The sequence below is a fragment of the Silurus meridionalis genome, chromosome 27 (assembly GCF_014805685.1).
Source record: "Silurus meridionalis isolate SWU-2019-XX chromosome 27, ASM1480568v1, whole genome shotgun sequence".
Lineage (NCBI taxonomy): Eukaryota > Metazoa > Chordata > Actinopteri > Siluriformes > Siluridae > Silurus > Silurus meridionalis.
Genome location: NC_060910.1, coordinates 4,132,348 through 4,159,107, shown reverse-complemented (window position 1 = coordinate 4,159,107; position 26,760 = coordinate 4,132,348). Strand labels below are relative to the sequence as shown.

The following is a 26,760-nucleotide window of genomic DNA, read 5'->3' as shown; positions in this document are numbered from 1 at the left end:
AATTAACCTTGGAATCTCTTTGATTTTTTTTCTTCTGTATTTATACATTTATTTATTTGTTATTAATTTTTAAATACGTTTTTAGAAAATGTACTAATGTGTCAGTTGCTGCTGAGCTACAACACCAAACAAAAACGATGAAACCAGCAAACTTGTTGCTCAGGGTCAATTAGCAGTTAATTGAAAAATTTATATATTTTTTAAACTACAATATGAATTCATTTATTATCTTACAAGCTGCTTCATCTTGGACAGCAATTCTTTTTCTTCAGTTTTTCCTTCTTCTTTTTGTCCATTACTTTGCATTTAAATAAATAAATCAATAAATAAATAAATCTGGATCAGGATTAGGACCTATATATTAAACATTTGATCTTTTTATTTGTTAAAAGCTCTTGAGTGCACACGTTTTACTTTGACTACTACTCTGTATGTCATTTCTCAGATATTTTCATGATATAAATAATTATATTTTAACTTAAACTACTACACTACACTATAATGTATGCCAGAGCAAACTTATTGACTTAACAGGTCGTATATTATATGATTCATATTTAAATCACATTTTAAATGATATGATTTCAGCGAATGCATGCACAAATGAGCAAAAGTGATCGATTATTATAATTTCTTTCACTTTTTATTTTTGTTTTGGACGAAGAATATGCGCAGAAGGAACGTGGTGTTGATGCGCAAAGCACGCTCACCCTTTGGTTTTGCGCTTGGGCTTTGTGGTTGTTGTTGTTTTGTCTTTTGTTGCGTGAGACTGCGCAAAAGCGTCGGCGTGTTGATGCATATGAACGCAACCAGGCGGCTGCTGGCTCGTATATGGCATGAGGAAATGAAGCTACTGGCGATTATTATGGTCTCAGATCATTCTGATGTTTCTGGCGGTGGATCATGTTAGGCTAAATCGACTTGTTTGTTTTCGTATATTGGATCATATTTGGTGGAGAGTGGCCTTTATTTATAAATGATGTACTTGTATTAGTAGTGAATGGTGCTAGCAACAAGTGCAGCCAGATCCATTAGAAGAGCAGTAGAACTCAGACGGAGCAGTTCTTGTTGGTAAACAAATTATTTATTATAGTAAAAGCTGAATTGAAGAAGTGTGTGTGTGTGTGTGTGTGTGTGTGTGTGTGTGTGTGTGTGTTGTTGCATCGATAGTAGGGCTCCATGTATCATTGGGTCACTTGCTTCATTGGGAGACTTTCAAATGTCTCCTGCAAATGATGTAGTTTGAAACAATGTTTTCAAGAAATTCAGGAGAAAAAAAAATGTCAACAATAACACGTGGTTAATAAGAACTCAATCAGAATAGGTGCAAGGAAGCAATCAGCTGAGAGAAGATGATTGAGAATCATCTCCATTAGTTTGTTAAGAATAATAATTAAAAAGTGTGTTATTGACAGTAAGTAGGCATCGATAGTAGATCATCATTATTCCCTCCATTGAACATGGCAAGTATACTTGGATTAAAAATGAGTCTCAGTTCCTTGAGAAGGAAACAACCCAAGACCTTCAGCGTAAGGATCGTGACGACTGATGCAGACCTGGAGTTCAGCTGTGAGGTGAGTAGATGGAGATGAACGAATCTCCTCCTCACTATTGTACATCATGGTGATGATTCTGTAGATGCTTCATATCTTAGATCGTGCAGAGAAATACTTTGGATTTTTCAGCAGTTCTTCCATTCATGAGTTTTTGGATGCATGAAATGATTCCTTCACTTGATCTAAGAGACCCCAAACCTGTTCCAGCTCCATGAAGATATACTTCACATTGTTACGGGTGGAAGATGTTCTATAGAGCGCTAAACCCTATTGAACACCTTTGGGATGAATGTGAATGCTGACTGCACTTCAGGCCTCCTCACCTTCTTACCTACATCAGAAACTGACTTTACAACCACCCGTATAGATAATTCACCACAAATGTATACAAGCACTTTCCAAAATCTATTGGAACATCTTCCCAGAAGAGTGGAGGGAATTATAACAGTGATGGAGATGAAATGTGGAATGGGATGTTCAAAAAAAGCATGTGGTCATGGTAAAAGCATTTGGAATCAAAGGTCATGTTCAAATCCCAGTCTCTCCAAGCTCCCACTCCTGGGCCCCTGAGTAAGGCCCTTAACCCCATAGCTGCTCAGTTGTATGAATAAGTCAAATGCTCTGGATAAAAGTGTCTGCTTGATGTAAAAGTGAATCTTCTTGTCAGGTGTCCACAAACTTTTCTCTGAGACGATACTGTGTGTCTGGTAAAAATGTGGATAATTGTTTTTATGGACTAAAATCCTTTGTTGATTTATTCTCTTCCAACACTCTTAGAAATTAAGTTCGAATGTACTTTCCGTTTGTCTTGTTATTTTAGCGTCATCATTTTAATATAAAACACGAATCTATTGCACCTTTCAGTCTTATTCACTGACCTTTTAAAGCTTAGATTACGATACACCAAAAGTATATAAAAGACACCAGGTGAATGAATTTAACCGTAAAAAATTAAATTTAAGTGTAATGGATATGAACACAAGAGTAAGAGTCTTATATTATTCTTATTATTATTCTTATTATTATTAATATATTGGGTATCATTGTTTTATAGGAACATTTTTAATAGTTGCAAGTGTATGGTACTAAAGAACAGATCTGTTGAAAGTGTCCATGTTGTCCATGAGTTAAAACTAGTAGTGCCCATGTTAAAGTTCCCATGTTGTTTATTAGTTTCTATTTAAAGTTCCCATGTTGTTTATTAGTTTCTATTTAAAGTTCCCATGTTGTTTATTAGTTTCTATTTAAAGTTCCCATGTTGTTTATTAGTTACTAATTAAAGTTCCCATGTTGTTTATTAGTTTCTATTTAAAGTTCCCATGTTGTTTATTAGATACTAATTAAAGTTCCTATGTTGTTTATTAGTGTCTATTTAAAGTTCCCATGTTGTTTATTAGTTTCTATTTAAAGTTCCCATGTTGTTTATTAGTTTCTATTTAAAGTTCCCATGTTGTTTATTAGATACTAATTAAAGTTCCCATGTTGTTTATTAGATACTAATTAAAGTTCCCATGTTGTTTATTAGATACTAATTAAAGTTCCCATGTTGTTTATTAGTTTCTATTTAAAGTTCCATGTTGTTTATTAGATACTAATTAAAGTTCCCATGTTGTTTATTAGATACTAATTAAAGTTCCCATGTTGTTTATTAGTTTCTATTTAAAGTTACCATGTTGTTTATTAGTTTCTATTTAAAGTACCATGTTGTTTATTAGATACTAATTAAAGTGCCAATTTTGTTTATTAGATATTAATTAAAGTGCCCATGTTGTTTATTAGATACTAATTAAAGTGCCAATTTTGTTTATTAGATATTAATTAAAGTGCCCATGTTGTTTATTAGATATTAATTAAAGTGCCCATTTTGTTTATTAGATACTATTTAAAGTTCCCATGTTGTTTATTAGTTACTATTTAAAGTTCCAATTTTGTTTATTAGATACTAATTAAAGTTCCCATGTTGTTTATTAGATACTAATTAAAGTTCCCATGTTGTTTATTAGATACTAATTAAAGTTCCCATGTTGTTTATTAGTTTCTATTTAAAGTTCCCATGTTGTTTATTAGATACTAATTAAAGTTACCATGTTGTTTATTAGTTTCTATTTAAAGTTCCCATGTTGTTTATTAGATACTAATTAAAGTTCCCATGTTGTTTATTAGATACTAATTAAAGTTCCCATGTTGTTTATTAGATACTAATTAAAGTGCCCATGTTGTTTGTTAGATACTAATTAAAGTGCCCATGTTGTTTATTAGATACTAATTAAAGTTCCCATGTTGTTTATTAGATACTAATTAAAGTTCCCATGCTGTTTATTAGATACTAATTAAAGTTCCCATGTTGTTTATTAGTTTATTTTTAAAGTTCCCATGTTGTTTTTTAGTTTCTATTTAAAGTTCCCATGTTGTTTATAAGATACTAATTAAAGTTCCCATGTTGTTTATTAGATATTAATTAAAGTGCCCATGTTGTTTATTAGATACTAATTAAAGTGCCAATTTTGTTTATTAGATATTAATTAAAGTGCCCATGTTGTTTATTAGATATTAATTAAAGTGCCCATTTTGTTTATTAGATACTATTTAAAGTTCCATGTTGTTTATTAGTTACTATTTAAAGTTCCAATTTTGTTTATTAGATACTAATTAAAGTTCCCATGTTGTTTATTAGATACTAATTAAAGTTCCCATGTTGTTTATTAGATACTAATTAAAGTTCCCATGTTGTTTATTAGTTTCTATTTAAAGTTCCCATGTTGTTTATTAGATACTAATTAAAGTTCCCATGTTGTTTATTAGTTTCTATTTAAAGTTCCCATGTTGTTTATTAGATACTAATTAAAGTTCCCATGTTGTTTATTAGATACTAATTAAAGTTCCCATGTTGTTTATTAGATACTAATTAAAGTGCCCATGTTGTTTGTTAGATACTAATTAAAGTGCCCATGTTGTTTATTAGATACTAATTAAAGTTCCCATGTTGTTTATTAGATACTAATTAAAGTTCCCATGCTGTTTATTAGATACTAATTAAAGTGCCCATGTTGTTTGTTAGATACTAATTAAAGTGCCCATGTTGTTTATTAGTTTCTATTTAAAGTTCCCATGTTGTTTATTAGTTTCTATTTAAAGTTCCCATGTTGTTTATTAGATACTAATTAAAGTGCCCATGTTGTTTATTAGTTTCTATTTAAAGTTCCCATGTTGTTTATTAGATACTAATTAAAGTTCCCATGTTGTTTATTAGATACTAATTAAAGTGCCCATGTTGTTTATTAGATACTAATTAAAGTTCCCATGTTGTTTATTAGTTTATTTTTAAAGTTCCCATGTTGTTTTTTAGTTTCTATTTAAAGTTCCCATGTTGTTTATAAGATACTAATTAAAGTTCCCATGTTGTTTATTAGATACTAATTAAAGTTCCCATGTTGTTTATTAGTTTATTTTTAAAGTTCCCATGTTGTTTATTAGTTTCTATTTAAAGTTCCCATGTTGTTTATTAGATACTAATTAAAGTTCCCATGTTGTTTATTAGTTACTAATTAAAGTTCCCATGTTGTTTATTAGTTTCTATTTAAAGTTCCCATGTTGTTTATTAGTTACTAATTAAAGTTCCCATGTTGTTTATTAGTTACTATTTAAAGTTCCCATGTTGTTTATTAGTTACTAATTAAAGTTCCCATGTTGTTTATTAGTTACTAATTAAAGTTCCCATGTTGTTTATCAGATACTAATTAAAGTTCCCATGTTGTTTATTAGTTTCTATTTAAAGTACCATGTTGTTTATCAGATACTAATTAAAGTTACCATGTTGTTTATCAGATACTAATTAAAGTTCCATGTTGTTTATTAGTTACTATTTAAAGTTCCATGTTGTTTATTAGATACTAATTAAAGTGCCCATGTTGTTTATCAGATACTAATTAAAGTTACCATGTTGTTTATCAGATACTAATTAAAGTTCCCATGCTGTTTATTAGATATTAATTAAAGTGCCCATGTTGTTTATCAGATACTAATTAAAGTGCCCATGTTGTTTATTAGTTACTAATTAAAGTGCCCATGTTGTTTGTTAGATACTAATTAAAGTGCCCATGTTGTTTATCAGATACTAATTAAAGTGCCAATTTTGTTTATTAGATATTAATTAAAGTTCCATGTTGTTTATCAGATACTAATTAAAGTTACCATGTTGTTTATTAGTTTCTATTTAAAGTTACCATGTTGTTTATTAGATATTAATTAAAGTTCCATGTTGTTTATTAGTTACTATTTAAAGTTCCATGTTGTTTATTAGTTTCTATTTAAAGTTCCATGTTGTTTATCAGATACTAATTAAAGTGCCCATGTTGTTTGTTAGATACTAATTAAAGTTCCCATGTTGTTTATTAGTTTATTTTTAAAGTTCCCATGTTGTTTATTAGATACTAATTAAAGTTCCCATGTTGTTTTTAGTTTCTATTTAAAGTTCCCATGTTGTTTATAAGATACTAATTAAAGTTCCCATGTTGTTTATTAGATACTAATTAAAGTTCCCATGTTGTTTATTAGTTTATTTTTAAAGTTCCCATGTTGTTTATTAGTTTCTATTTAAAGTTCCCATGTTGTTTATTAGATACTAATTAAAGTTCCCATGTTGTTTATTAGTTACTAATTAAAGTTCCCATGTTGTTTATTAGTTTCTATTTAAAGTTCCCATGTTGTTTATTAGTTACTAATTAAAGTTCCCATGTTGTTTATTAGTTACTATTTAAAGTTCCCATGTTGTTTATTAGTTACTAATTAAAGTTCCCATGTTGTTTATTAGTTACTAATTAAAGTTCCCATGTTGTTTATCAGATACTAATTAAAGTTCCCATGTTGTAATAAGTTACATTTGGAAGTATATATATCTTGTACATGAGTTACCACAGGAATTGTCCATTACATGTCCGTTACATTTACATATATGGTATTTGGTAGATGCCCTTAACCAGGGCCACTTACAATTATCACATTCATACAGCTGATCAGATATGGGGTTAAGGGCCTTGCTCAGGGGCCCAGAAGTGACAACTTGTGTGGCTGGGATTTAAACTCACAGCCTTCAGAGCCAAATTCACTAAACTACCACCTTCCTGAGTTACTGTTGGTGTCATGAGTTATTATTGGAGATGTCCATGAGTTAATATTTGAGTGGTCTATGTTGTCTATTGCTGTTAGAAGTTTGTTCAGATAAGGATCTTTGGCATGCAGGCTGCCATCTTGATTCTCGCACTCTGTCTGGCGGAAGTGTGTCTTAGTCCCAACTCAAACATGCATTAGTTGATTTATTTCACTTACAAGTACAAATAAGTTTGTAAGACATGAAAGTAATTTTGCTGTCATTCAGTTTTTATCCAATCTACTGGTTCATACCATAGAGCTTTGTGGGCGGAGCTTCCTGAACACGGCAGGAATCGTTCGAATGTCAAACCAAAGAGTCAGATAAGAGAATTCACATCGTTAAATTTTTTTTTTCTTATAGTCGTAGCGATACGAGAATAAAGTCGAAATATTTTGCGAATGGAGTCGAAGGAAAGCATTTGGTTAAAACCCACTTTTGGATTTAGCAATACATTTTTTGTCTTTGTGGCACATCAGCACAGAGTCATAATTAGTAAATGTACACGGCAGCGGTTTTGTAGGAAACTGAAGTCCCCTCTCCATTCATTTCTTTTTTTTTTTGCAGATTTTAAATGTCTCCTGAATTTCACACGTTTGTCCAAAAAATCTCCATCCATGTGAGATCTGAAATCTCCTGAACCCACGCCTCTTCAGCTCTGTCTCTTTGTTTATTTCTTATTGACTCAGGACGTGTGTTTGAGCTGCAGGGACGAGCAAGTGCCCGTGTGCTGCCTATTATTTACACACAACACGTGACCTCGTCTACACGTTCCTGAATTTTTCTCTCGTTTCCCCCGAATGAATGGGAAACAGATGGAGGATGGGGCCTACGTATATCGTTTCTCTTGACCCTGTCCATCTGTCCATCGCTCCTCGTGTCCTTCATTCTCTCATCAACAATGTAACTCGCTTTGAAAACTGGAAAGCTAGCATTTTCGTTTTGAGGTGAAAGGTCCTTGAACATTCCTTCTGATACGATCACATGTGTGTACACGCACACACACAGAATGTATGAGATAGCATTAGACCTCACCTTTAAACACACACACACACACACACACACACACACACACACACACACACACACACACACACACACACACACACACGGTACACGGTTTAATTTCGGTACGATTGGTGGGAAGAAATGCAAATCATAGAATTGCTTTTATAATTATTTTGACATTTGTGATCATTAACATTTGAACTGTTTACATTTTTAATAAAATGCCTGCTTTGTCATATAATTAAAATCATATTCTTTTTATATATTTGATCAAAATAGAATAAATCAAATTAATTCATTCATTCATTCACTCCTCGATATGTGGAATTGTGAAGAGAAATTCTTGAAGTTGGACAAACACTAACACTAAAGAATGCATAGCGCTAGCACCAGGAAGTGGCTAGCAGCTAATGCTAGCGCTATGGATTCAAGATTCAAGATTTTTTTAATTTATTATTACCACAGTTATATGCAGGATAAAACTCGCAATGGAATGAGAGGTGTAGGGATGATCGCAACGCTTTGTACTACAGTGCTGTTGTATTCTGAATCCTGATTGGTTTAAAGGTGTTGACGCACACAAACTGGGCTGAAAATATACCAAAAGTTATATTCAACTTAGTCGCCATGTTTCCTCTTATTTAATTAAAATTAAATACAAAAAATGCAGATGACGGAGTCATGTTTTCCATACAATGGCGGCTCGAACATCCTCGATATTCCCTGGTGTGGGCGCCGTTTGAACACCACCTGCGTTTCTCGAAATTATGCACCCATGTTATGCAGACTACTCGACTGCTCCGTTATAACTAATGGCGAGGGGTTCTGAAAGAGCAACGGGTCCAGACTGTGGGCAAAATCCCATGCTGGCCAACTCCTAGTTCCAAAATGTTCCTGCACCAACCTGTATAAGGAGAAACTATTAAATTTATTGTACTATAGAATTTAAGGCCTAAAACAGACATTCATCGACCTCTAATGAGAAAGAAAAGTTTTTCCAAATGCTTTTTTTTCCTCTCTTTTTTTTTACCTTTTCATATGCCTGGCATGGCATCAATTAAGGCACAATTTTTATACAGGAAAAGAATGTATCATGTTAAAAAAAAAAAAACCTAAATCTATATTTTGCACACAAACTTCAAATTCTTGTAACTCACATTGAATGATTTATGACTCTGCAGTGCGTTCTGCATCTTTTAAGGTGCCCCACTAGGGGGCAGCATGTCTTTAGGATGTAGTGCTCCTTCACTTCCTTTTTTTTTTCCTTCTTTTGCTGCATACACTCATGGGTTACTGTTTACCAGTCTGCTTCCAAGCAAGAACACTTATTAAATGTACACATTCTTATCTGTAATCTATATTTTTTCATGCTGGGTTGGAGCCAGGGGCCATGGTGGAGAAATATATATATTTTTATTTTTTTTTTGACGGTTCAGGGTGATGGAAACATCTGCTGAGCTAATATGAACCGCAGGGCTGTGATTAAGACGATCATGTGGAGAGTGCAGAGTGGAGTGTGAAGCTTTGCCCTGAAACCAGAGAGAATAAATGACATGGTTCTGGACGTGTGATTTCTGTGATTTCCCCAAACACTGCAGGAACGTTGCACGACGTGTTTGCGTGGAGACGCAGGCTGAAGTCGCGTAATGGGTTTTTAATTACAGTGACCGTGAGCAACGCTGCATGGGACTCTGGTTGGGGGGGATGATGAAGGCTTTTTGTCCTTTCTAGTTTGTGAATTTGCCTAAATAGAGCGTCAAAGTGTGTGTGTGTTAGAGGTCGACCGTTACTGATAGTTAGGTTGGATTGTACTTGCTGATAACCAATTGTTTTTAATATATGTACTGAATAAAAAAAAAAACATACATAACACTTCATGTTAAATGTACTAAAATGTATTACAAAAATAATAAAATGATAAAAGCCAAAACAAAAAGTAACACTCCAAAAACAGTTTCATCCAAAATTCCAAAAAACTAACCAACAGTGTATGGCATTAGTGATTTGCCTCTAGGGGCCGCTATCTTACTGAATATCGCAACCTGGAAAAACTATTGGTATGGATTAATAGCAATCAACTATAGGTGCCGATTAATCTGCAAAATCTATGAATCTGTCACCCTTTAATATTCATGCTACCACATCCATTTTATACAATCGTGTGGCTCCAACTTCGTGGTAACAGTTTGACGAAGAACCACATACAGCTGGAAAAGTCGGGTGTCGCCGTATTTTCGTCCATATACTATTTGCATGTGATGAACGGGCATCCGAAAGGATTCGGTTTGATCGCATATGTCCATTTGGATCCTTCTTTGGATCGTATGTGTCCTTGCCGCCTCATTAGCACCTGGAGAAGGGAACACGAGCGCGCTTATCGGGACAAACGCGGAAACGGCGTATCGCCAAACCATAAACATTAGGCCAGATGGAAACGCACCTTGAGTAGATCCTGACGCTGCAGTTTTTAATGAAGTCGATTATTTTTTTTTTCATGCATTGAGGCTCAAGCACTTAACTCAAATCCATCTACACTAATGTCCACAAAGACATAGCTCTTAGTCCTCATTAGTTCAGTAGCTACTAAATATTCTATTCGTCCAGGTAGGAAAAAGCTAGCTGTGTACATATACACACGTTAAATCCTGACACGCTTAATACCTACCCCGGTTTGTTGATGCAGGACTGGGAACAAAAGCAAGTCCAGCAACTTCAGATATTTATATACACTATTCACTATTTCACTATTTCATGCTACTACCCATCGTGGGCCTCCAGCATTACTAAGTACTAAGAGGACAAATGTCTCATACAATTGCCTTAATCATCTGTTTATCGATATCCTGGAAATAATTTGAGCATTTCCAATGGTGGACGAAGTACATAAATTTGAGTTCTAGCAGTTATTCCATCCATTAATCGAAGAATAATCGGATAAGAAGTATTTTTTCTTTATTAAAAAGCTGAACTAAATATACAAGAGAAAGTAAACGGGTCTCTTAAAATTAACAAGTAATTATTTTTTCTTTTTACAAAAAAAAAATAAAAATTTGTATAAAAGAATATCGGTAAAAACTAAACCAATTTAGTGCATTTAATTGCCAAATTACATTAAAATACAAATAAAGTTCATTCAAAAATTCTCTCCGCAGCAGACGCGTAAAGTAGGTTATGGGAAACTATTAGTTTAATGAAACTCTTATTATCCTCACACATGTATTTATGTATTAAATCTCGCCCAGTAGGTGGTTTTTCTTGTCTCCGAAAAGCTGTTAGGGGTTCTCCACACACTGAATCCATGTATTTATCGCCGGCTTTAAAAACGCGCTCCGCCACTCTGCTGTACTTTTCGACCGCACTGTATATAAATAAAATGATGCAAATCAATTATAAATGACTCTAAAAACGGTAACCGCACGGTACAGGGTTTTCTTTATGTTCAAGTTTGAAATTATATTTTCTTTGGTTTAAATCTTCTCCTCTTCCCCTCGCTGTTTTCTCTCTGTTCCTCCATCTCTCTTTCTGCAGCATCTTTTGTGTTACCTGTCCAGAGCGCTCTAGAGTTTAGCGGGCGGTGTGTCAGTAGTAATGGTCCGTGGGGAAACACAGTGCTCGTGTTTAGTTAAATGGACTAAACTAAGCATAAATGAATCTTCCTCAATGAAGAATTTTTTTAATTGAATTACTAAAGTAATCGAAGAATCATCACAGCTCAAGTAGGGATGCGCTCGGTAACTCCAGTAAAAGTAAAAGATCCCTTTAAACTAAAGTACAAAAGTTTTTGTCTTCGAATGCACTTAAGTATCCAAAGTACTATGATTTATTATAACTATAATGTTCCTATTATCATTTTTATTACAAGAGCTTTTACTTAATCAACCCAGTTTATGTGAAAAGACTCGAATGTGACTCTCAGCACACTGAACTGTTAATAGAATGATATTAATGAGTTAAACACTGAATGATTTCTATTTCAATGATCATGAGCCCAAACCTTCTTTTCAACTACTTAAAAAAAAAAAAACGTGTCAATGAGGTCACGTGTGATGTGGCCAGTCCGAGTCTGGAGTTTCTTCATCATTTATTCCTCTCTAAATGTTCTGCTTGCTGTTGAACTGATGCTGAACTGTATGTTGGTGATCAGTAGATACACCAAGCGCCGATCAGAACACGTTCAAAACGGAGCACACACTCGACCCTGATTGGTGGATTGGTGGACTGATTTCACAAAGAAATAATAGTAAGAAGTACGAGATTTAACTTTGAAATGTAGTGAAGTAAAATTCTCCCCAAACAGAAATACTTCAGTGAAGTACAGATACGTGAAAAAGCTACTTAAATACAGTAACGAATTACATTTGCTTACTGTCCACCACTGATTATTTCAGTCTTTTAGTACCTCATAATATGAAGTTAAACCAACCAATTAGGTTCTCAATTAGCATCAATACATGTAACTTTTGGATTTAGTACACGTTTATAAGTAGCTGCTGTAATCAGTTTTATTTTACCTCAGCATTTGTTTGTTTGTTTGTTCTCCTGAAGCTGCATCATCTATTGAATTGGCGAATTACCATAGATAGAATTAGCTCGTGTCCGTCCCATGCCGATGTTTTGTTCTCCTCAGATAACAGTCTCGTTTTTTTCCTCTCATGTACCAAATAAACTTAGACTTGAATTATTCGTATCTCAGTCCAACCACAACCGGAGTACAAAAGTTAGTACACCCTTTTGGTTTGCGTAAAAAAAAAAAAAAAACAGAAGTCGTTTTTTTACGGCTTATTTACAAAGTCCACGTTTATTTAATGGTGTTTACTTGAATCGAAGACACGTTGTCTTTATTGACGAGCTCCAAACGCGATTCAATTAATTTGAAAGCGCCTCATTAAGCTGGTTAACGACTCAAAACTGTCAACACACACTTCCTGTGCTGATCCTGATTTAAAGCACGAGACGCCGAAAGCGGTTGCTGTGAGCAGGAAAACGGTTTACTGATAACTTTCATAAAATTCTTTAAAAAAAATTAAATAAATATTGAGCAAAAGAGGATAAAAATGTTTACCAACAGTGAAAACATCTCAAAGAAATAGGGAAGTAGATCCAAAGTCATGAGTAAAGAGTAAAGAAATATGAAATAAAACACGAGATCTAAAAAAAAAATAATGGTGAGAAAAATACAAAACAAGCGAGAGAATGCCGTTTTTATTACTTCACTGCTGAATATTTGGATTGTCGCTCTCCATTGTGTTCTTTAATATAACAGGCTTCATTGTGTCCTTCAAAAAATGGTCTCTGGTCAGTCCTCTTTTAAAATCTTAAAAGTCCATTCTTTTCACTCAGAAAATGTTTCTTATTCTATTGTCTGGTAAAATGTTCTTTATTCTGTTCGCCACTCAAATGTTCTCTGTTCTGTTCTCCAATCAAATGTTCCTTATTTTGTTCTCCAGTAAAATGTTCTTTATCTGTTCTTCAAACTAAGGTTCTGTGTTCTGTCCTCAAACCAGATGTTTTCCATTATGTCCTCCATTCTGTTTTCCATTCAAAATGTCTCTGTTTTGTTCTCAATAAAATATTCCTTATTTTCTTCTTCTTCAGTGTAATGTTCTCCATTCTGTTCTCCAGTCAATTGTTCTTTATTCTGTTCTTCAAACTAAGGTTCTGTGTTCTGTCCTCAAACCAAATGTTTTATATTCTGTCCTCCAGTTTGTTTTTCATTTAAAAACCATTCCTTATTTTCTTCTTCTTCAGTGTAATGTTCTTTAGTCAATTGCTCTTAGTTCTGTTCTCCAAACAATTGTTGCATATTCTGTTCTCCAATCAAATGTTCACCATTTTGTGCTCCAATTGATTGTTCCTTTTCTATTTTCCAATTAAATCTCGTATAGAATGTTCTCTAAAATGTTCTTTATTCTTTTCTCAAGTAAAACCTTTTTTTTTATTCTGTTCTTCAATCAGATGTTCTCGATTCTGTTCTCCAATCAATTGTCTTTTATTTTATTCTCCATTTTCTTCTCCAATTAATTGTTCCTTATTCTGTTCTCCAATCAAATGTTTATCGTTCGGTTCTTTAGTACAATGTTCTCTTTTCTGTTCTCCATTAAAATGATCTTCAGTAAAATGTTCTCTCTTCTGGTAAGCAAAGAAAAAAACATCGAATGATTCTTTTTACTGATAAAATGTTCATTCTAGCCTTCAATAAAAAGTTCTCCATTGAGTTCTTCACTACAATGTTCTCCAGTTTTGTTCTTCACCAAAATGTTCTTCAGGAAATTATCCATTCTGTCCTTTGATGAAGTTCTCAGGTTTGTTCTTTTTTTTTTGGTGTATAGGTGAAGTGGAAAGGTAAGGACCTGTTTGAGCTGGCATGCAGGACATTAGCACTCCGGGAAACCTGGTTCTTTGGCCTCCAGTACATGGTCAAAGACACAGTGGCGTGGCTGAAGATGGATAAGAAGGTAATAAATCATTGTTAGTATTATTGACATCATGTGGTGTAGAGCAGTGAAGCATTCAGCCTGCCTGCCAGGATCTCATTGTAATTTGGTTCTGGAAAATGGTTTCCTGATTGAACCTGGACGAGTTTTATATATATTTATATTTTTATTTCTAACTTTGGCAAGGTTTTAGACCAGGATGTTCCTAAAGAGGACCCTATTGTGCTGAACTTCCTGGCGAAGTTTTACCCAGAAAACGTAGAAGAGGAGCTTGTCCAGGACATCACGCAACACCTTTTCTTTCTGCAGGTGAGTAGAACATAAGAGCACTGCAGTGAGAATGTCACAGCCTTGGCGATAAAGTTCAGACTAAACAAGAGTAAAGAAACGATGCCAATAACAGTGTAGTTTGTTATTAAACGAAGGCCTGAAGGTAGAGCCACGCTTCACAGTGAGGATTTATAACTTGGTGCTGTTTGGATGTGATGGATCTCTATTTGGATAGTGTTCGAATGGCAATGAGTTTTACTGGGTGATTACATTTTTATCTTAATCATTCATTCATTCTATTAATTCAATTCATTTGTAGAGCGCTTTCAATGATGGACAAAGCAGCTTTACACAGATACAGCAGTAATAAAAGAACATCTTAGTTTGTTCCTGATCATTGAAATTTTAGCCATAATGAGTGGCGAGAAAAAACTCAGCGAGGAGGAAACCTTGAGAGGAACCGAACTCAAAAGGGAACCCATCCTCATCTGGGTGGCACCGAATATCCATTCATTACATTTAAATGCAACCAGTGTGGTAGACTGTTGATATTAATTACGGTACAAAACCATCTGAAAAAGCTGCACAGGGTGGGCTCCAATTAAAGAGAAGTTTACATTCATTTATTCCTTTGTCTGTATTCATTAAGCACTTTACCCTCAGGAGAGTTGTAGTGGATTTACAGCCTAATCCCTTGACAGATACCAGATATAATCAACTTTCATAGATGTTTTTCTCCTACCCATTCGTTAAATCCACCACCACCCCGAAAAAAATTGGCCAGTATAAAACTTGTCACACTCAGAGATTATATTCCTTCCATCTCGAATCAACTCCCTCACAGAACTTCTCTGGAACAAATGACTTCCAATCAGAGCAAGCATGCTGACGGCTTCAGCTCTGGTTACAGTAGACTGGATTTTGAGTAGACAGCAAAGGTTGAGCTGTAAAGACACTAACATTTCAACAAGTTGGTGCAAAAAAAAAAAAAAAACCCGCAGGGAGAAATGCATTGTTGATGGGCGAGGTGAAAGGAAGGAGGGGTTGACAGTAAGGCTGCAGGCTCAAATCACCACTCTGTACAATCGTGATGGATCAGGTTTGAGGCGGATGGAATACAACAGCAGAAGGTTTTGGTGCTTTCAGCCAATCGATGTTGGACACAGACTTACGATAATACCGTCATTTTTAACGATTTGATATTGAGTATATTGCAAAACCCAAACATTCCACAAACGATTTTTTAAGTAATTCCAGTAATTCAATCACAAAATTTGTTTAGTCCATTTACCTAAACACAGACCACTGTGTTTCCCCACGGACCATTATTACTGACGCTAAGCTCTAGAGCGCTCTGGACAGGTAACACAGGAGACGCTGCAGAATGAGAAATGGAGGAACCCAAGAAAACAGCAGAAAGTTTCCAAAGTTTGGGATCATTTCAAACTAAAACAAAAATAAAACCCTGTACCGTGCGGTTACCATTTTTGAAGTTATTTAAAATTGATTTGTATATTTTTATTTATATACAGTGCGGTCGAAAAGTCTAAAAGATTCCATGTCGATGGCTGGAAGTGGCTGCGACTTTGCGCCTTCACAAAACAAAATCTGAGTTTTATGACGTGCTACAAATCGTATTTCCAGCACAGAGCGAGTAGCCACAGTGACAGTGCGCTAACTCTACTTTCAGTGTTCAATAATAATATATGTATAATGGGGTGCGGCTCGATTCAGTGGGAGCGCATCTGATTTAATATAAAGAGTTTCATTGGTTCATTTTAACCCGTTCGGCAATTTGATTGGTCTAATGTTATGGGGCTCAGTTTTTTGGTTTGAAGTTTGTGAAAACGGAAAAAACCTAGGAAAAATCCATAAATTAGCCGCTTCGTTGTTTAAGCCGCGGGGCTCAAAGCGTGGGGAAAAAAGTAGCGGCTTATAGTCCGGTAAATACGGTAACTATGTTCTGCACTCAAAACAAGGATTTCATCCTATACGTGTGCACTGAATCGAAAAAGAAACGGTTCAGTACGAACACATGTACCGCAACATCCGTATCGCTAACCGAATTTCTAAATGTGTTTCTATGTTCGTGTTGAAGCGTTGCGAGTACCCGTGATCCTAGATTAAATCATTATACGATCCAAGAGCACATGGGCAACTTCACATCATCTGCACACATCTGTTGAGACATCTTTGTGTGGCTAACGTTAAAGACCAACGTTAATAAAATAGCGTGCCGGATTTGTAGCGATGCCTTTCAAGCATAAAGATTCTGGTTTGCATGACAGCAGTGTGGCAAGCATCAACTCCTCAGGCTCTTTTTATTTTTAATCTCGTCTGGAGTGACGGATTTCTCCTTTGTTTGCTCTCGCTTCTGAAATCTCCCCGGCTTAAAGGCTAACTTTTACGATCCGCCAGCTCATGTTCATCCTCTTTTTTTTTTTTCACCTGTCTAAGCCGCTGTCTCTTCTTGTGAAGATGCATGGCCTCTGTGCTTCTGTTAACCTCAGCAAAGTGCAGAGCTGGCTCCATGAGACTTTTGGAGATGAAAGGGAAAGATGTGCTTCGTTTCTTTCTTTCCTTTTTTTTTCTTTTTATCTTTCAGTTGTCTAAGACTTTGAATGCAGCAGGACGCTGTAGCTGGAATCTTTCTGTAAATCGCACACAACAAAAAAACAGGGATTTTTAATATTTGTCGGAAACACTAACTACGGTTAGTTCCTAGACTAGGGGTCTGCAACCTTTGCGACAAAAAAGCCATTTTGGCCCCTCATACACCAAATATAATTTGCCTAGAGTCGCGAAACATATTTGACCTTACCACAATTTCATGCAGATGTAAGGTAGTTGGTGAGTCTCAACACTAGGTGGCACTAATAAGATTTCTATTGTTTTTTAAAGTTTATACCTTTTTGTCCCTGGCAAGACGTGGAAGAGTGGTGTCGCGAAATAGATTTTAATGAATGATTCTTTACATATATCTTCCATCTGTGAACGCCTTTCCACGGTTTTAACTAGAAACTGTTGTTGACTTTAAGTAAAATTTGCAGACGTTAAATTTGCTTTCTCAGTAAATCTGTCCACGTAGAATTAAGCTGTTTTCATCTGAGATTTGTCTTTTTTTTACATTTTTATTTATTTATCCATAGTTAGTTTACGAGCGCAGGGTAATAATAACTCAATAAGTAAGTGATGTATGGTTTGAGCGACATAATATTAAAACTTTCTTTTCATTGTCACGGTTGTTCCCATTGAAACACTGTTCGCAGTGTAAAAAAGAATCTGCATTCGGCTCCAAATATGATAACTATTATATATTATATATATTAATAAATCTGAATATATTAATTAATAAATCTGAATATATTGATTAGTAAATCTGAATATATTGATTAGTAAATCTGAATATATTGAATAATAAATAGTGCAATCAGGGCAGCGCACAATCTCACATGTAAAAAAAAAAACAGCATGTGGCATCAGTCATTCGCCTCTAGAGGCCGCTCTTGTAATGAGAGCAGACCGGAAGCAGGAAAAACTATCGTTATGGATTTTTGCTGATAGCCGATATTTTTAGCAATCGACTATCAAGGCTGATTATTCAGTCGACCTCTAATTTGATGAAGGCTAACTTGACCTTGCCCTTTTAATCTTTCTTTCGGCATCTACCATTAGGGGTCGCCACAGCGGATCATCCGTATTCATGATCCGCATGTTTGATTTGGCACATGTTTTTACGCTGGATGCCCTTCTTAACGCAACCCTCCTCATTTATCCAGGCTTGGGACCGGCAGATAGAGTGCACTGGCTTGTGCAACCCTAATGGCTGGGGTTGATTCCCTGACCGGGAAGCGAACCCGGGCCGCAGCGGTGAGAGCGCCGCATCCTAACCACTAGACCACCAGGGAACCTTTAAACAATCCAAATCTCAGCCCGATTCTTTTGGACCTGCTGGACGAACAAGTTTGATTTTGGAGGTCACAGGTCACAATTTACACTGCTTAAAGAATCTGCTACTAACGTTTTAGTCCCACTCCTTCAGCATACCTTCAGTGGAATTCTTGCCTGAACAGATCAGCTGTTTTAGTGGCAAAAGGCGGATGTATCCTGTATTAGGCCGCTGGTTTTAATGTTAAGGCTCATGGGTGTGTGTGTCGGTCTGGGATTTAAAGCTCACCACTCTAAAACTCCCATATAAGGAAACCATTCTGCTCATCAGCTCTGTTGAATTACAGGTTATAATGACCTGTCATTAATTCCTGTGTTCGGAAACATGATTTGCAGAATGATGCTAATGAATCGTGGAAAGGGTTTTATAATTGGGTTTGCAGACAGGTGACTGTGTTTCAGTGTAACCCGCTTTCTCGTGGATTTTCTCGCAACATATTTTAACAAAAGTTCCAAAGAATTATTTGCCATTAGTAGAATCGTGAAATATATACAGAACTCTCGTAAATACGAGGTGGTTTTAAAAAGTTTCAGCTTCGTTTTCAAGAAAGTACTGTATTTATCTACGTTTACACGCAATCACTTTCACAATCGTTCCCTTGCACAGCCAAACGGCGCTCACGATATCCCTGTCACTTTTGAAATGCGTCCTGGTGGTCTTCTTTACAAAGCATGCCAAGCACCTTCTGCTATTCGCACTGCATCTCCGCAATGGGGTCAAAACGGTGATCTTTGGGCACTGAAAGTAGATTTGTATTTTTTTGCAAGAACACGTGACAGGGCGAGTTTTCGTCATGGAGCATCCAGTTTTTCACGCGCCACAGTTGAAATAGCAGATGTGGTAACGCACGTGGTCAGAATAGCACCCGTTGCACAGCTCCCAATGTTCACAGGACAATGTCTTTTGGCACAAGGTCAGTGCTCCATGTGACTCTGCGTGCAGCCTTGTGCTGCCATCTGTTGGCGTGTTACAAAACTAGACTCAGCTTTTTGATCCCAACTCGAAAAATTGTCGACACTGCAATATTCCTTGGTCTTACCAACTGTGATAAAGCGAATTTGGACTGTGTGTTACCTCATATTTATATACCGTATTTTCCGGACTATAAGCCGCTACTTTTTTCCCACGCTTTGAACCCCACGTTTTTCCCGGGGCACAAGTTCATGCCAAAAAACTGAGCCCCATAACATTAGACCAATGAAATTGCAGAACGGGTTCAGGTGAACCAATGAAACTCTTTATATTAAATCAGATGCGCTCCCACTGAATCGGGCCGCACCACATCATAAATATGGATGATGTTCCTCTGACGTTTGACCTGCTGCTCACTCAGACTGTCTACAGGAAATGCGAATCATGCATCACGCTGAAAACAACCGGGCATGAAAAAACGCACTTTACCTGTGTTCTGAGCTGCACGGCATCGGGAGAAAAGCTTCACCGATGGTGATTTTTAAACGCACGACGATGCCAAAAGATAAAAAGAGAAATTGTTGTGAAAGGAAGGAGGAAGACAGTGAACAATGACTTTCTACTGTTTAGATACAATCCTGCGGCTTATAGACAGGTGCGGCGTATTTATGTTCAAAATAAAAATCTTTGTAAAATTCAGTGGGTGCCACTTATATTTGGGTGCGCCTAATAGTCCAGAAATTACGGTAAATAGTTTTGCAGAATAAACTGTTCGGAAGATAATTGAGTTAAAAAGGATGTGGGAAATCCCCAGCACGTTTCTTTCCTTTTTTTATATTTTTTTTTCTCGCAGTTGTTGTTACAGAAACTCGCTACAGAAGTTTGATCTCCAGCTGGTGAAAATGATCATCCGCTTAAATAATTTCTCTTTTGCTGGCACACAGATTCAGCCTCTAATAACGGAAAACGTTTTTCGTTGACGTGAAACGGTTCCAGCCAGGACCAGCAGCTGCCTCTCGTGCGACTCTGTCTGGAGCTACAGTTTGCTCGTTTTGGCAAAGCCATATGCCGTATTTCACAAAACTTTGGCACATAAAACTTTTGGACTCTACTGCGATTCCATTCGTTTGATTTGTTGTCTGTTTGGAGTTGTTTCCGAAGATTCCTGGCTTTTCGTCGATTGTTTATTCATTTATGAATCAAAAGAGGTGTCAAAGAAATAGTTTCCAGAAGTTTCCAGAAGTCTGAATCCAATCATATTTGATTAAGTGTGAGTTAAAAGCAAATAGTTCTGAGCTGAATCATATTGGATCAAGTCTGAAATAATTCATATCAGATCGGAAGTAAATCAGATCGCCATGTGTCTGATTGAAATCATTTGTGGGTTTTTTTGTGTGTGTGTGTGGTTACCGGAACAGGTAACTAAACTGAATAATGTCAGATCGGTTTCAAGCTTTACCATATGAGAGCACTAGTTATTGAATTATATCAGATAGGGTCTGAACAGAACTGTAATGCATAGGGTCTGAACTGAATTATATTGGATAGGGTCAGAACTGAATTATATTGAATAGGGTCTGAACTGAATTATATTGGGTAGGGTCTGAACAGAACTGTATTGGATAGGGTCTGAACTGAATTATATTGAATAGGGTCTGAACTGAATTATATTGAATAGGGTCTGAACTGAATTATATTGAATAGGGTCTGAACTGAATTATATTGGGTAGGGTCTGAACTGAATTATATTGGATATGGTCTGAACTGAATTATATTGGATAGGTCTGAACTGAATTATATTGAATAGGGTCTAAACTGAATTATATTGGATAGGGTCTAAACTGAATTATATTGGATAAGGTCTGAACTGAATTATATTGGATAGGTCTGAACTGAATTATATTGGATGGAGTCTGAACAGAACTGTATTAGAGAGGGTCTGAACTGAATTATATTGGATGGGGTCTGAACAGAACTGTATTAGAGAGGGTCTGAACTGAATTATATTGGATGGGGTCTGAACAGAACTGTATTAGAGAGGGTCTGAACTGAATTATATTGGATGAGGTCTGAACAGAACTGTATTAGAGAGGGTCTGAACTGAATTATATTGGATGAGGTCTGAACAGAACTGTATCAGATAGAGTCTGAACTGAATTAAAATATTTTTTTTAATTGCTAAAGGTGAAGAAGAAGATTCTGGAAGAGGAGGTGTACTGCCCTCCTGAAGCTTCAGTGCTGCTTGCATCATATGCCGTCCAAGCAAAGGTCAGTCTTTTCTCTCTCTCTCTCTCTCTCTTTTCCTCTCTCTCTCTCTCTCTCTCTCTCTCTCTCTCTCTCTCTCTCTCTCTCTCTCTCTCTCTCTCTCTCTCTCTCTCTCTCTCTCTCTCCGTGTTTCTGTCTCTCTCTCTCCTGCTCTCTGTTTTCTATTTCTATCTATCTTTGTCTTTCTCTTTAAATTGCTGGTTTTTTTTAGCTTTCTCTCTATCTGTCTCTCTGTCTCATGTTTTCTCTCTCCATCTTTCTGCCTCTAAATATTCTCTATCTATCTTTCAGTCTCTCTGCTTTGTCTGCTGTATTTATTTCTCATGCTGTCTCTCCATCTTTCTGTCTCTCAGTCTTCTCCCACTGTCTTTTTCACTGTCTCTCTTCATCTTGCTGTCTGTGCTTCCTTTGATACCCTCTGCTTTCTCTGTCTCTCACATTATAGTACATATGTCTCGGTAACACGTCTGCTTTTAATCAGGCTTTTACTAAAGTTTGACCGATTAATCGTTTTTGCCATTTTATTGGTACCGTTGGTTGATTGCCAAAGTAATCGTTTTTACGGCTGTCATTTCGAGAGCGGCCTCTAGAGGCGAATCACTGGTTCCACGTGCTGTTTGTTTTTACACATTCGAGACGGCATGCTGCACGGAGAGCGATATGTTATGTTTATTATTTATAATTTATTAATTAAATAATTATATTTAATAAATAATCTGTTCATATGTATTTCATTTAACACATTTTCATGATTCAGTACTGCCTGAAAATGATGGTACCATCGGTGACGCTGTTGATCTTACATTGTTATATGGAACTCATGGATTTGCTACAAATCTGTATAGATACACAGCGAATACACGAGAAAACAACTCTCGTTATATAGAGATCACTAGGACGAGATCACAAGAATATTATGTCATGAGAACAAGAAAACAACTGTCTCCTCTCCTCTTCTTCTCTCCACTCCTCTTCTAATCTTCTCTCCATTCCTCTCCTCTCCTCATCTTTACTCCACTCCTCTTCATGCCTCACTTCTCCACTCCTCCACTCCTCTCCACTCCTCTCCTCGTCTCCTCTCCTCTCCTCTCCACTCTTCTCCTTATCTCCTCCTCTCCTCTCTCTCCTTTCCTCTTCTCTCCTCCTTTCCTCTCCTCCTCTCCACTCCTCCTCTCCTCTCCTTTCCTCTCCTCCTCTCCTTTCCTCCACTCCACTTCTCTCCTCTTCATTCCTCTTCTTCTGTACTCCTTTCCTCCTCTCTCCTTATCTCTAATCCTCTCCATGTCTCCTCTCTCCTCTCCTCTCCTCCTCTTCTCTCTCTCTCTCCTCTCCACTCCTCTTTTCCTCTCTCTCTCTCTTTCCTCTCTCTCCTCTCCTCCTCTTCTCATCTCCATTCCTCTCTTCTCCTTTTCTCTCCTCTCCACTCCACTCCACCTCTCCTCTCCTCTTCATTCCTCTTCTTCTCTCCTCCTTTCCTCTTCTCTCCTTATCTCTAATCCTCTCCATGTCTCCTCTTCTCTTCTCTCCACTCTCCTCTCCTCTTCTCTCTTTTCTTCTCCTCTCCACTCTTCTCCTTATCTCCACCTCTCCACCCTCTTTTCCTCTCCTCCTCTCCTCTCCTCTCCTTTCCTTTCCTTTCCTCTCCTCTCCTCTCCTCTCCTCCTCTCCTCCTCCTCCTCTCCTCTCATCTCCTCTCCTTATCTCCAATCCTCTCCACTTCACTCCACCTCCTTTCCTCTTCTCATCTCCATTCCTCTTCTCCTTTCCTCTCCACCCACTTCTCTCCTCTTCATTCCTCTTCTTCTGTACTCCTTTCCTCCTCTCTCCTTATCTCTAATCCTCCATGTCTCCTCTTCTCCTCTCCACTCTCCTCTTCTCTCTCCTCTCCTCCACTCCTCTTTCCTCCTCCTCTCCTTTCCTCTCTCCTCTCCACTCCTCTTCTCATCTCCATTCCTCTCTTCTCCTTTTCTCTCCTCTCCACTCCACTCCACTCCACCTCTCCTCTTCATTCCTCTTCTTCTCTCCTCCTTTCCTCTTCTCTCCTTATCTCTAATCCTCTCCATGTCTCCTCTTCTCTCCTCTCCTCTCCTCCTCCTCTCCTCTTCTCTCCTCTCCTCTCCTCCTCTCCTCCTCTCCTTTCCTCTCCTTTCCTCTCCTCCTCTCCTCTCCTCTCCTCTCCTCTCCACCTCTTCTCATCTCCATTCCTCTCTCTCCTTTCCTCTCCTTTCCTCTCTCCTCTCCTCTCCTTATCTCCAATCCTCTCCACTCAACTCTACTCCTCTCCTCTCCTTTCCTCTCTCCTCTCCACTCCTCTCCTCCTCTCTCCTCCTCTCCACTCCACTCCTCTTTCCTCCTCCTCCTCCTTTCCTCTCCTCCTCTCCACTCCTCTTCTCATCTCCATTCCTCTCTTCTCCTTTCCTCTCCACTCCACTTCTCTCCTCTTCATTCCTCTTCTTCTGTACTCCTTTCCTCCTCTCTCCTTATCTCTAATCCTCTCCATGTCTCCTCTCTCTCCTCTCCTCCTCTCCTCTTCTCTCTTCTCTCTCCTCTCCACTCCTCTTTCCACCCTCCTCTCCTTTCCTCTCTCTCCTCTCCACCTCTTCTCATCTCCATTCCTCTCTTCTCCTTTTCTCTCCTCTCCACTCCACTCCACTCCTCCTCTCCTCTTCATTCCTCTTCTTCTCTCCTCCTTTCCTCTTCTCTCCTTATCTCTAATCCTCTCCATGTCTCCTCTTCTCTTCTCTCCACTCCTCTTTCCACTCCTCCTCTCCTTTCCTCTCCTCCTCTCCACTCCTCTTCTCATCTCCATTCCTCTCTTCTCCTTTTCTCTCCTCTCCACTCCACTCCACTCCTCCTCTCCTCTTCATTCCTCTTCTTCTCCTCCTTTCCTCTTCTCTCCTTATCTCTAATCCTCCATGTCTCCTCTTCTCTCTCCACTCTCCTCTCCTCTTCTCTCTTTTCTTCTCCTCTCCACTCTTCTCCTTATCTCCACTCCTCTCCACTCCTCTTTTCCTCTCCTCCTCTCCTCTCCTTTCCTCTCCTTTCCTCTCCTTTCCTCTCCTCTCCTCTCCTCCTCTCCTCTCATCTCCTCTCCTTATCTCCAATCCTCTCCACTTCACTCCACCTCTCCTTTCCTCTTCTCATCTCTACTCATCTCATCTCCACTCCTCTCCTCTCCTTTCCTCTCCTCTCCTTATCGCCAATCCTCTCCACTCAACTCTACTCCTCTCCTCTCCTCTCCGTCTCCCCGGCTGATTGACAGCTGAAGAGATTTCCGTGTGATTGATCTCGGAGGCTGGGCAGAGCATCATGAGCTCTACCTTGGTGCCATTTTGCAGCTTTTTCTCTCTCAAAGAGCTGATGATGCTTAACCATTCAATCTTTTCTTTCTTTTCTCTTTCTTTCTGTCTTTACATTTAAAGTGAAGCAATTTGTGGGGGGGACCTAAAAAAGTTGTTCAGGGAGGTTAAAGAAAGGAAAAAAGGGAAAAGAAAGTGGAAGATGTTGGGGTGTGTGTGTGTGTGTGAGAGAGAGAGAGAGCGTTCGTTTATTAGCAGGAAGGATTGTAGCTGCTGAGGTGTTGAGGGTTGACGGGCAGAAGGGCTGTTTTTGTTCATTTAGCCATTTAGAGAGAAGTAAACAGCACAGACACGAGAGTCCATCTGGGAGATAGCGGGCTAATGGTTGGGAGAAAGGATTGAGATGGTGGGTGGAGTGGGGGTCGTGTTGGTTGCTGAAGAAAGGGGGATCATCAATGGGGTGGGGGTAGCAGATAGAGGCTGAGGAATAAGAAAAGAGGACAGAGATAAAGAGAAGACGTCTCTATTCTCCACGCTCGGAGCTGCCTAGCGTTATCTTCAGCTCTCGGGTTCGAATGAATCAAATGAAATGACTATTTTTATAATGACAGGCTTTAATTTAAAAAGCAGTTCAGCATAGCGCTTTCATTCCAGACGTGCACTGCGCAAGAACGCTATCATCTCAATCGGATATTGTTCGATATTACGGTTTTAATGGGTCGAAAAAAATCTTCTTATTTAGTTCACATTTACTGTAGCAGTGAAAGTTTCTGTAGTTATAAAGTACATTTTAACAGTTACCTCAAGAAATAATTATATAAGACGATTCCTAGCTATAGTTATTATCAAATAAAAAATGGAACAGTTTGGAAACCTTGTCTTTTATTGTTTTTGAGAAACAATTTTAAATGTTTGGAAACTTATTACAGCTGAAACCAATATGGCCGCCATTCCCAGTGTTGGACAGTAACGAAGTAAATGTAATTCGTTACTGTATTTATGTAGCTTTTTCACGTATCTGTACTTTACTAAAGTATTTCCATTTGGGAAGAATTTTACTTCACTACATTTCAGTCAAATCTCATACTAAATTTTGTAAAATCAATCCTTTTTATTTACGAGGAAAAAAACTTAACTGGTCAAACACGCAGCAATCCACCAATCAGGGTCGAGCGCATGCTCCGTTTTGAACGTGTTCTGATCGGCGCTTGGTGTATCTACTGATCACCAACATACAGTTCAGCATCAGTTTAACAGCAAGCAGAACATTTAGAGAGGAATAAATGATGAAGAAACTCCAGACTCGGACTGGCCACATTACACGTGACCTCATTGACACGTTTTTTTTTTTTAATTAGTTGAAAGGAGGTTTTGGGCTCATGATCATTTAAATCGAAATCAATCAGTGTTTGAGTCATTAATATCATTCTATTAACAGTTCAGTGTGCTGAGAGTCACATTCGAGTCTTTTCACATAAACTGGGTTGATTAAGTAAAAAGTCTTGTGATAAAAATGATAACAGGAACATTATAGTTATAATAAATCATAGTACTTTGGATACTTAAGTGCATTTGAAAGCAAAAACATTTGTACTTTTACTCAAGTGAAAGTTTAAAGGGATCTTTTACTGGAGTCACATTTCACTCTACTTTAACTCGTGTACTTTATCCTCCATTGAATGTTCCGTACTTTCACACCATGCAGTTGCGTCTGGACTGCGGTGAATTAGAACCAACTTCAACATACAACAAGACAAAAAGCTGAAGCGAACGTCTGAGCTCTGTAAGCGTTACTCAGAGAGCAAACGGTCGTCCGGAGTGATATTTATCATGGAACGACCTGCATAGTCACCGCACCTAAAATCCTATTGATCTGCTCTGGGATGAACTGAATCACAAAGTCAATAAGAAATATCTAGAA

General features: G+C 37.4%; 1 protein-coding gene across 2 annotated transcripts in view; it reads left to right on the top strand.

Annotated features, from left to right (window-relative positions):
* nf2a (NF2, moesin-ezrin-radixin like (MERLIN) tumor suppressor a) overlaps positions 1-26,760 on the top strand; it is a 65,606-nt gene that overhangs the window by 16,870 nt on the left and 21,976 nt on the right. Inside the window, exons 1-4 of one of the 2 annotated variants that reach the window (XM_046841854.1) lie at positions 803-1,574; positions 14,040-14,165; positions 14,331-14,453; positions 21,460-21,543. In XM_046841854.1, coding sequence (XP_046697810.1) covers positions 1,461-1,574; positions 14,040-14,165; positions 14,331-14,453; positions 21,460-21,543 — 447 coding nt within the window. In that variant the 5' untranslated portion in view covers positions 803-1,460. Of the gene's footprint in view, positions 1-802; positions 1,575-14,039; positions 14,166-14,330; positions 14,454-21,459; positions 21,544-26,760 lie in introns of those variants that run through there. The other variant, XM_046841855.1, reaches the window with a different exon arrangement.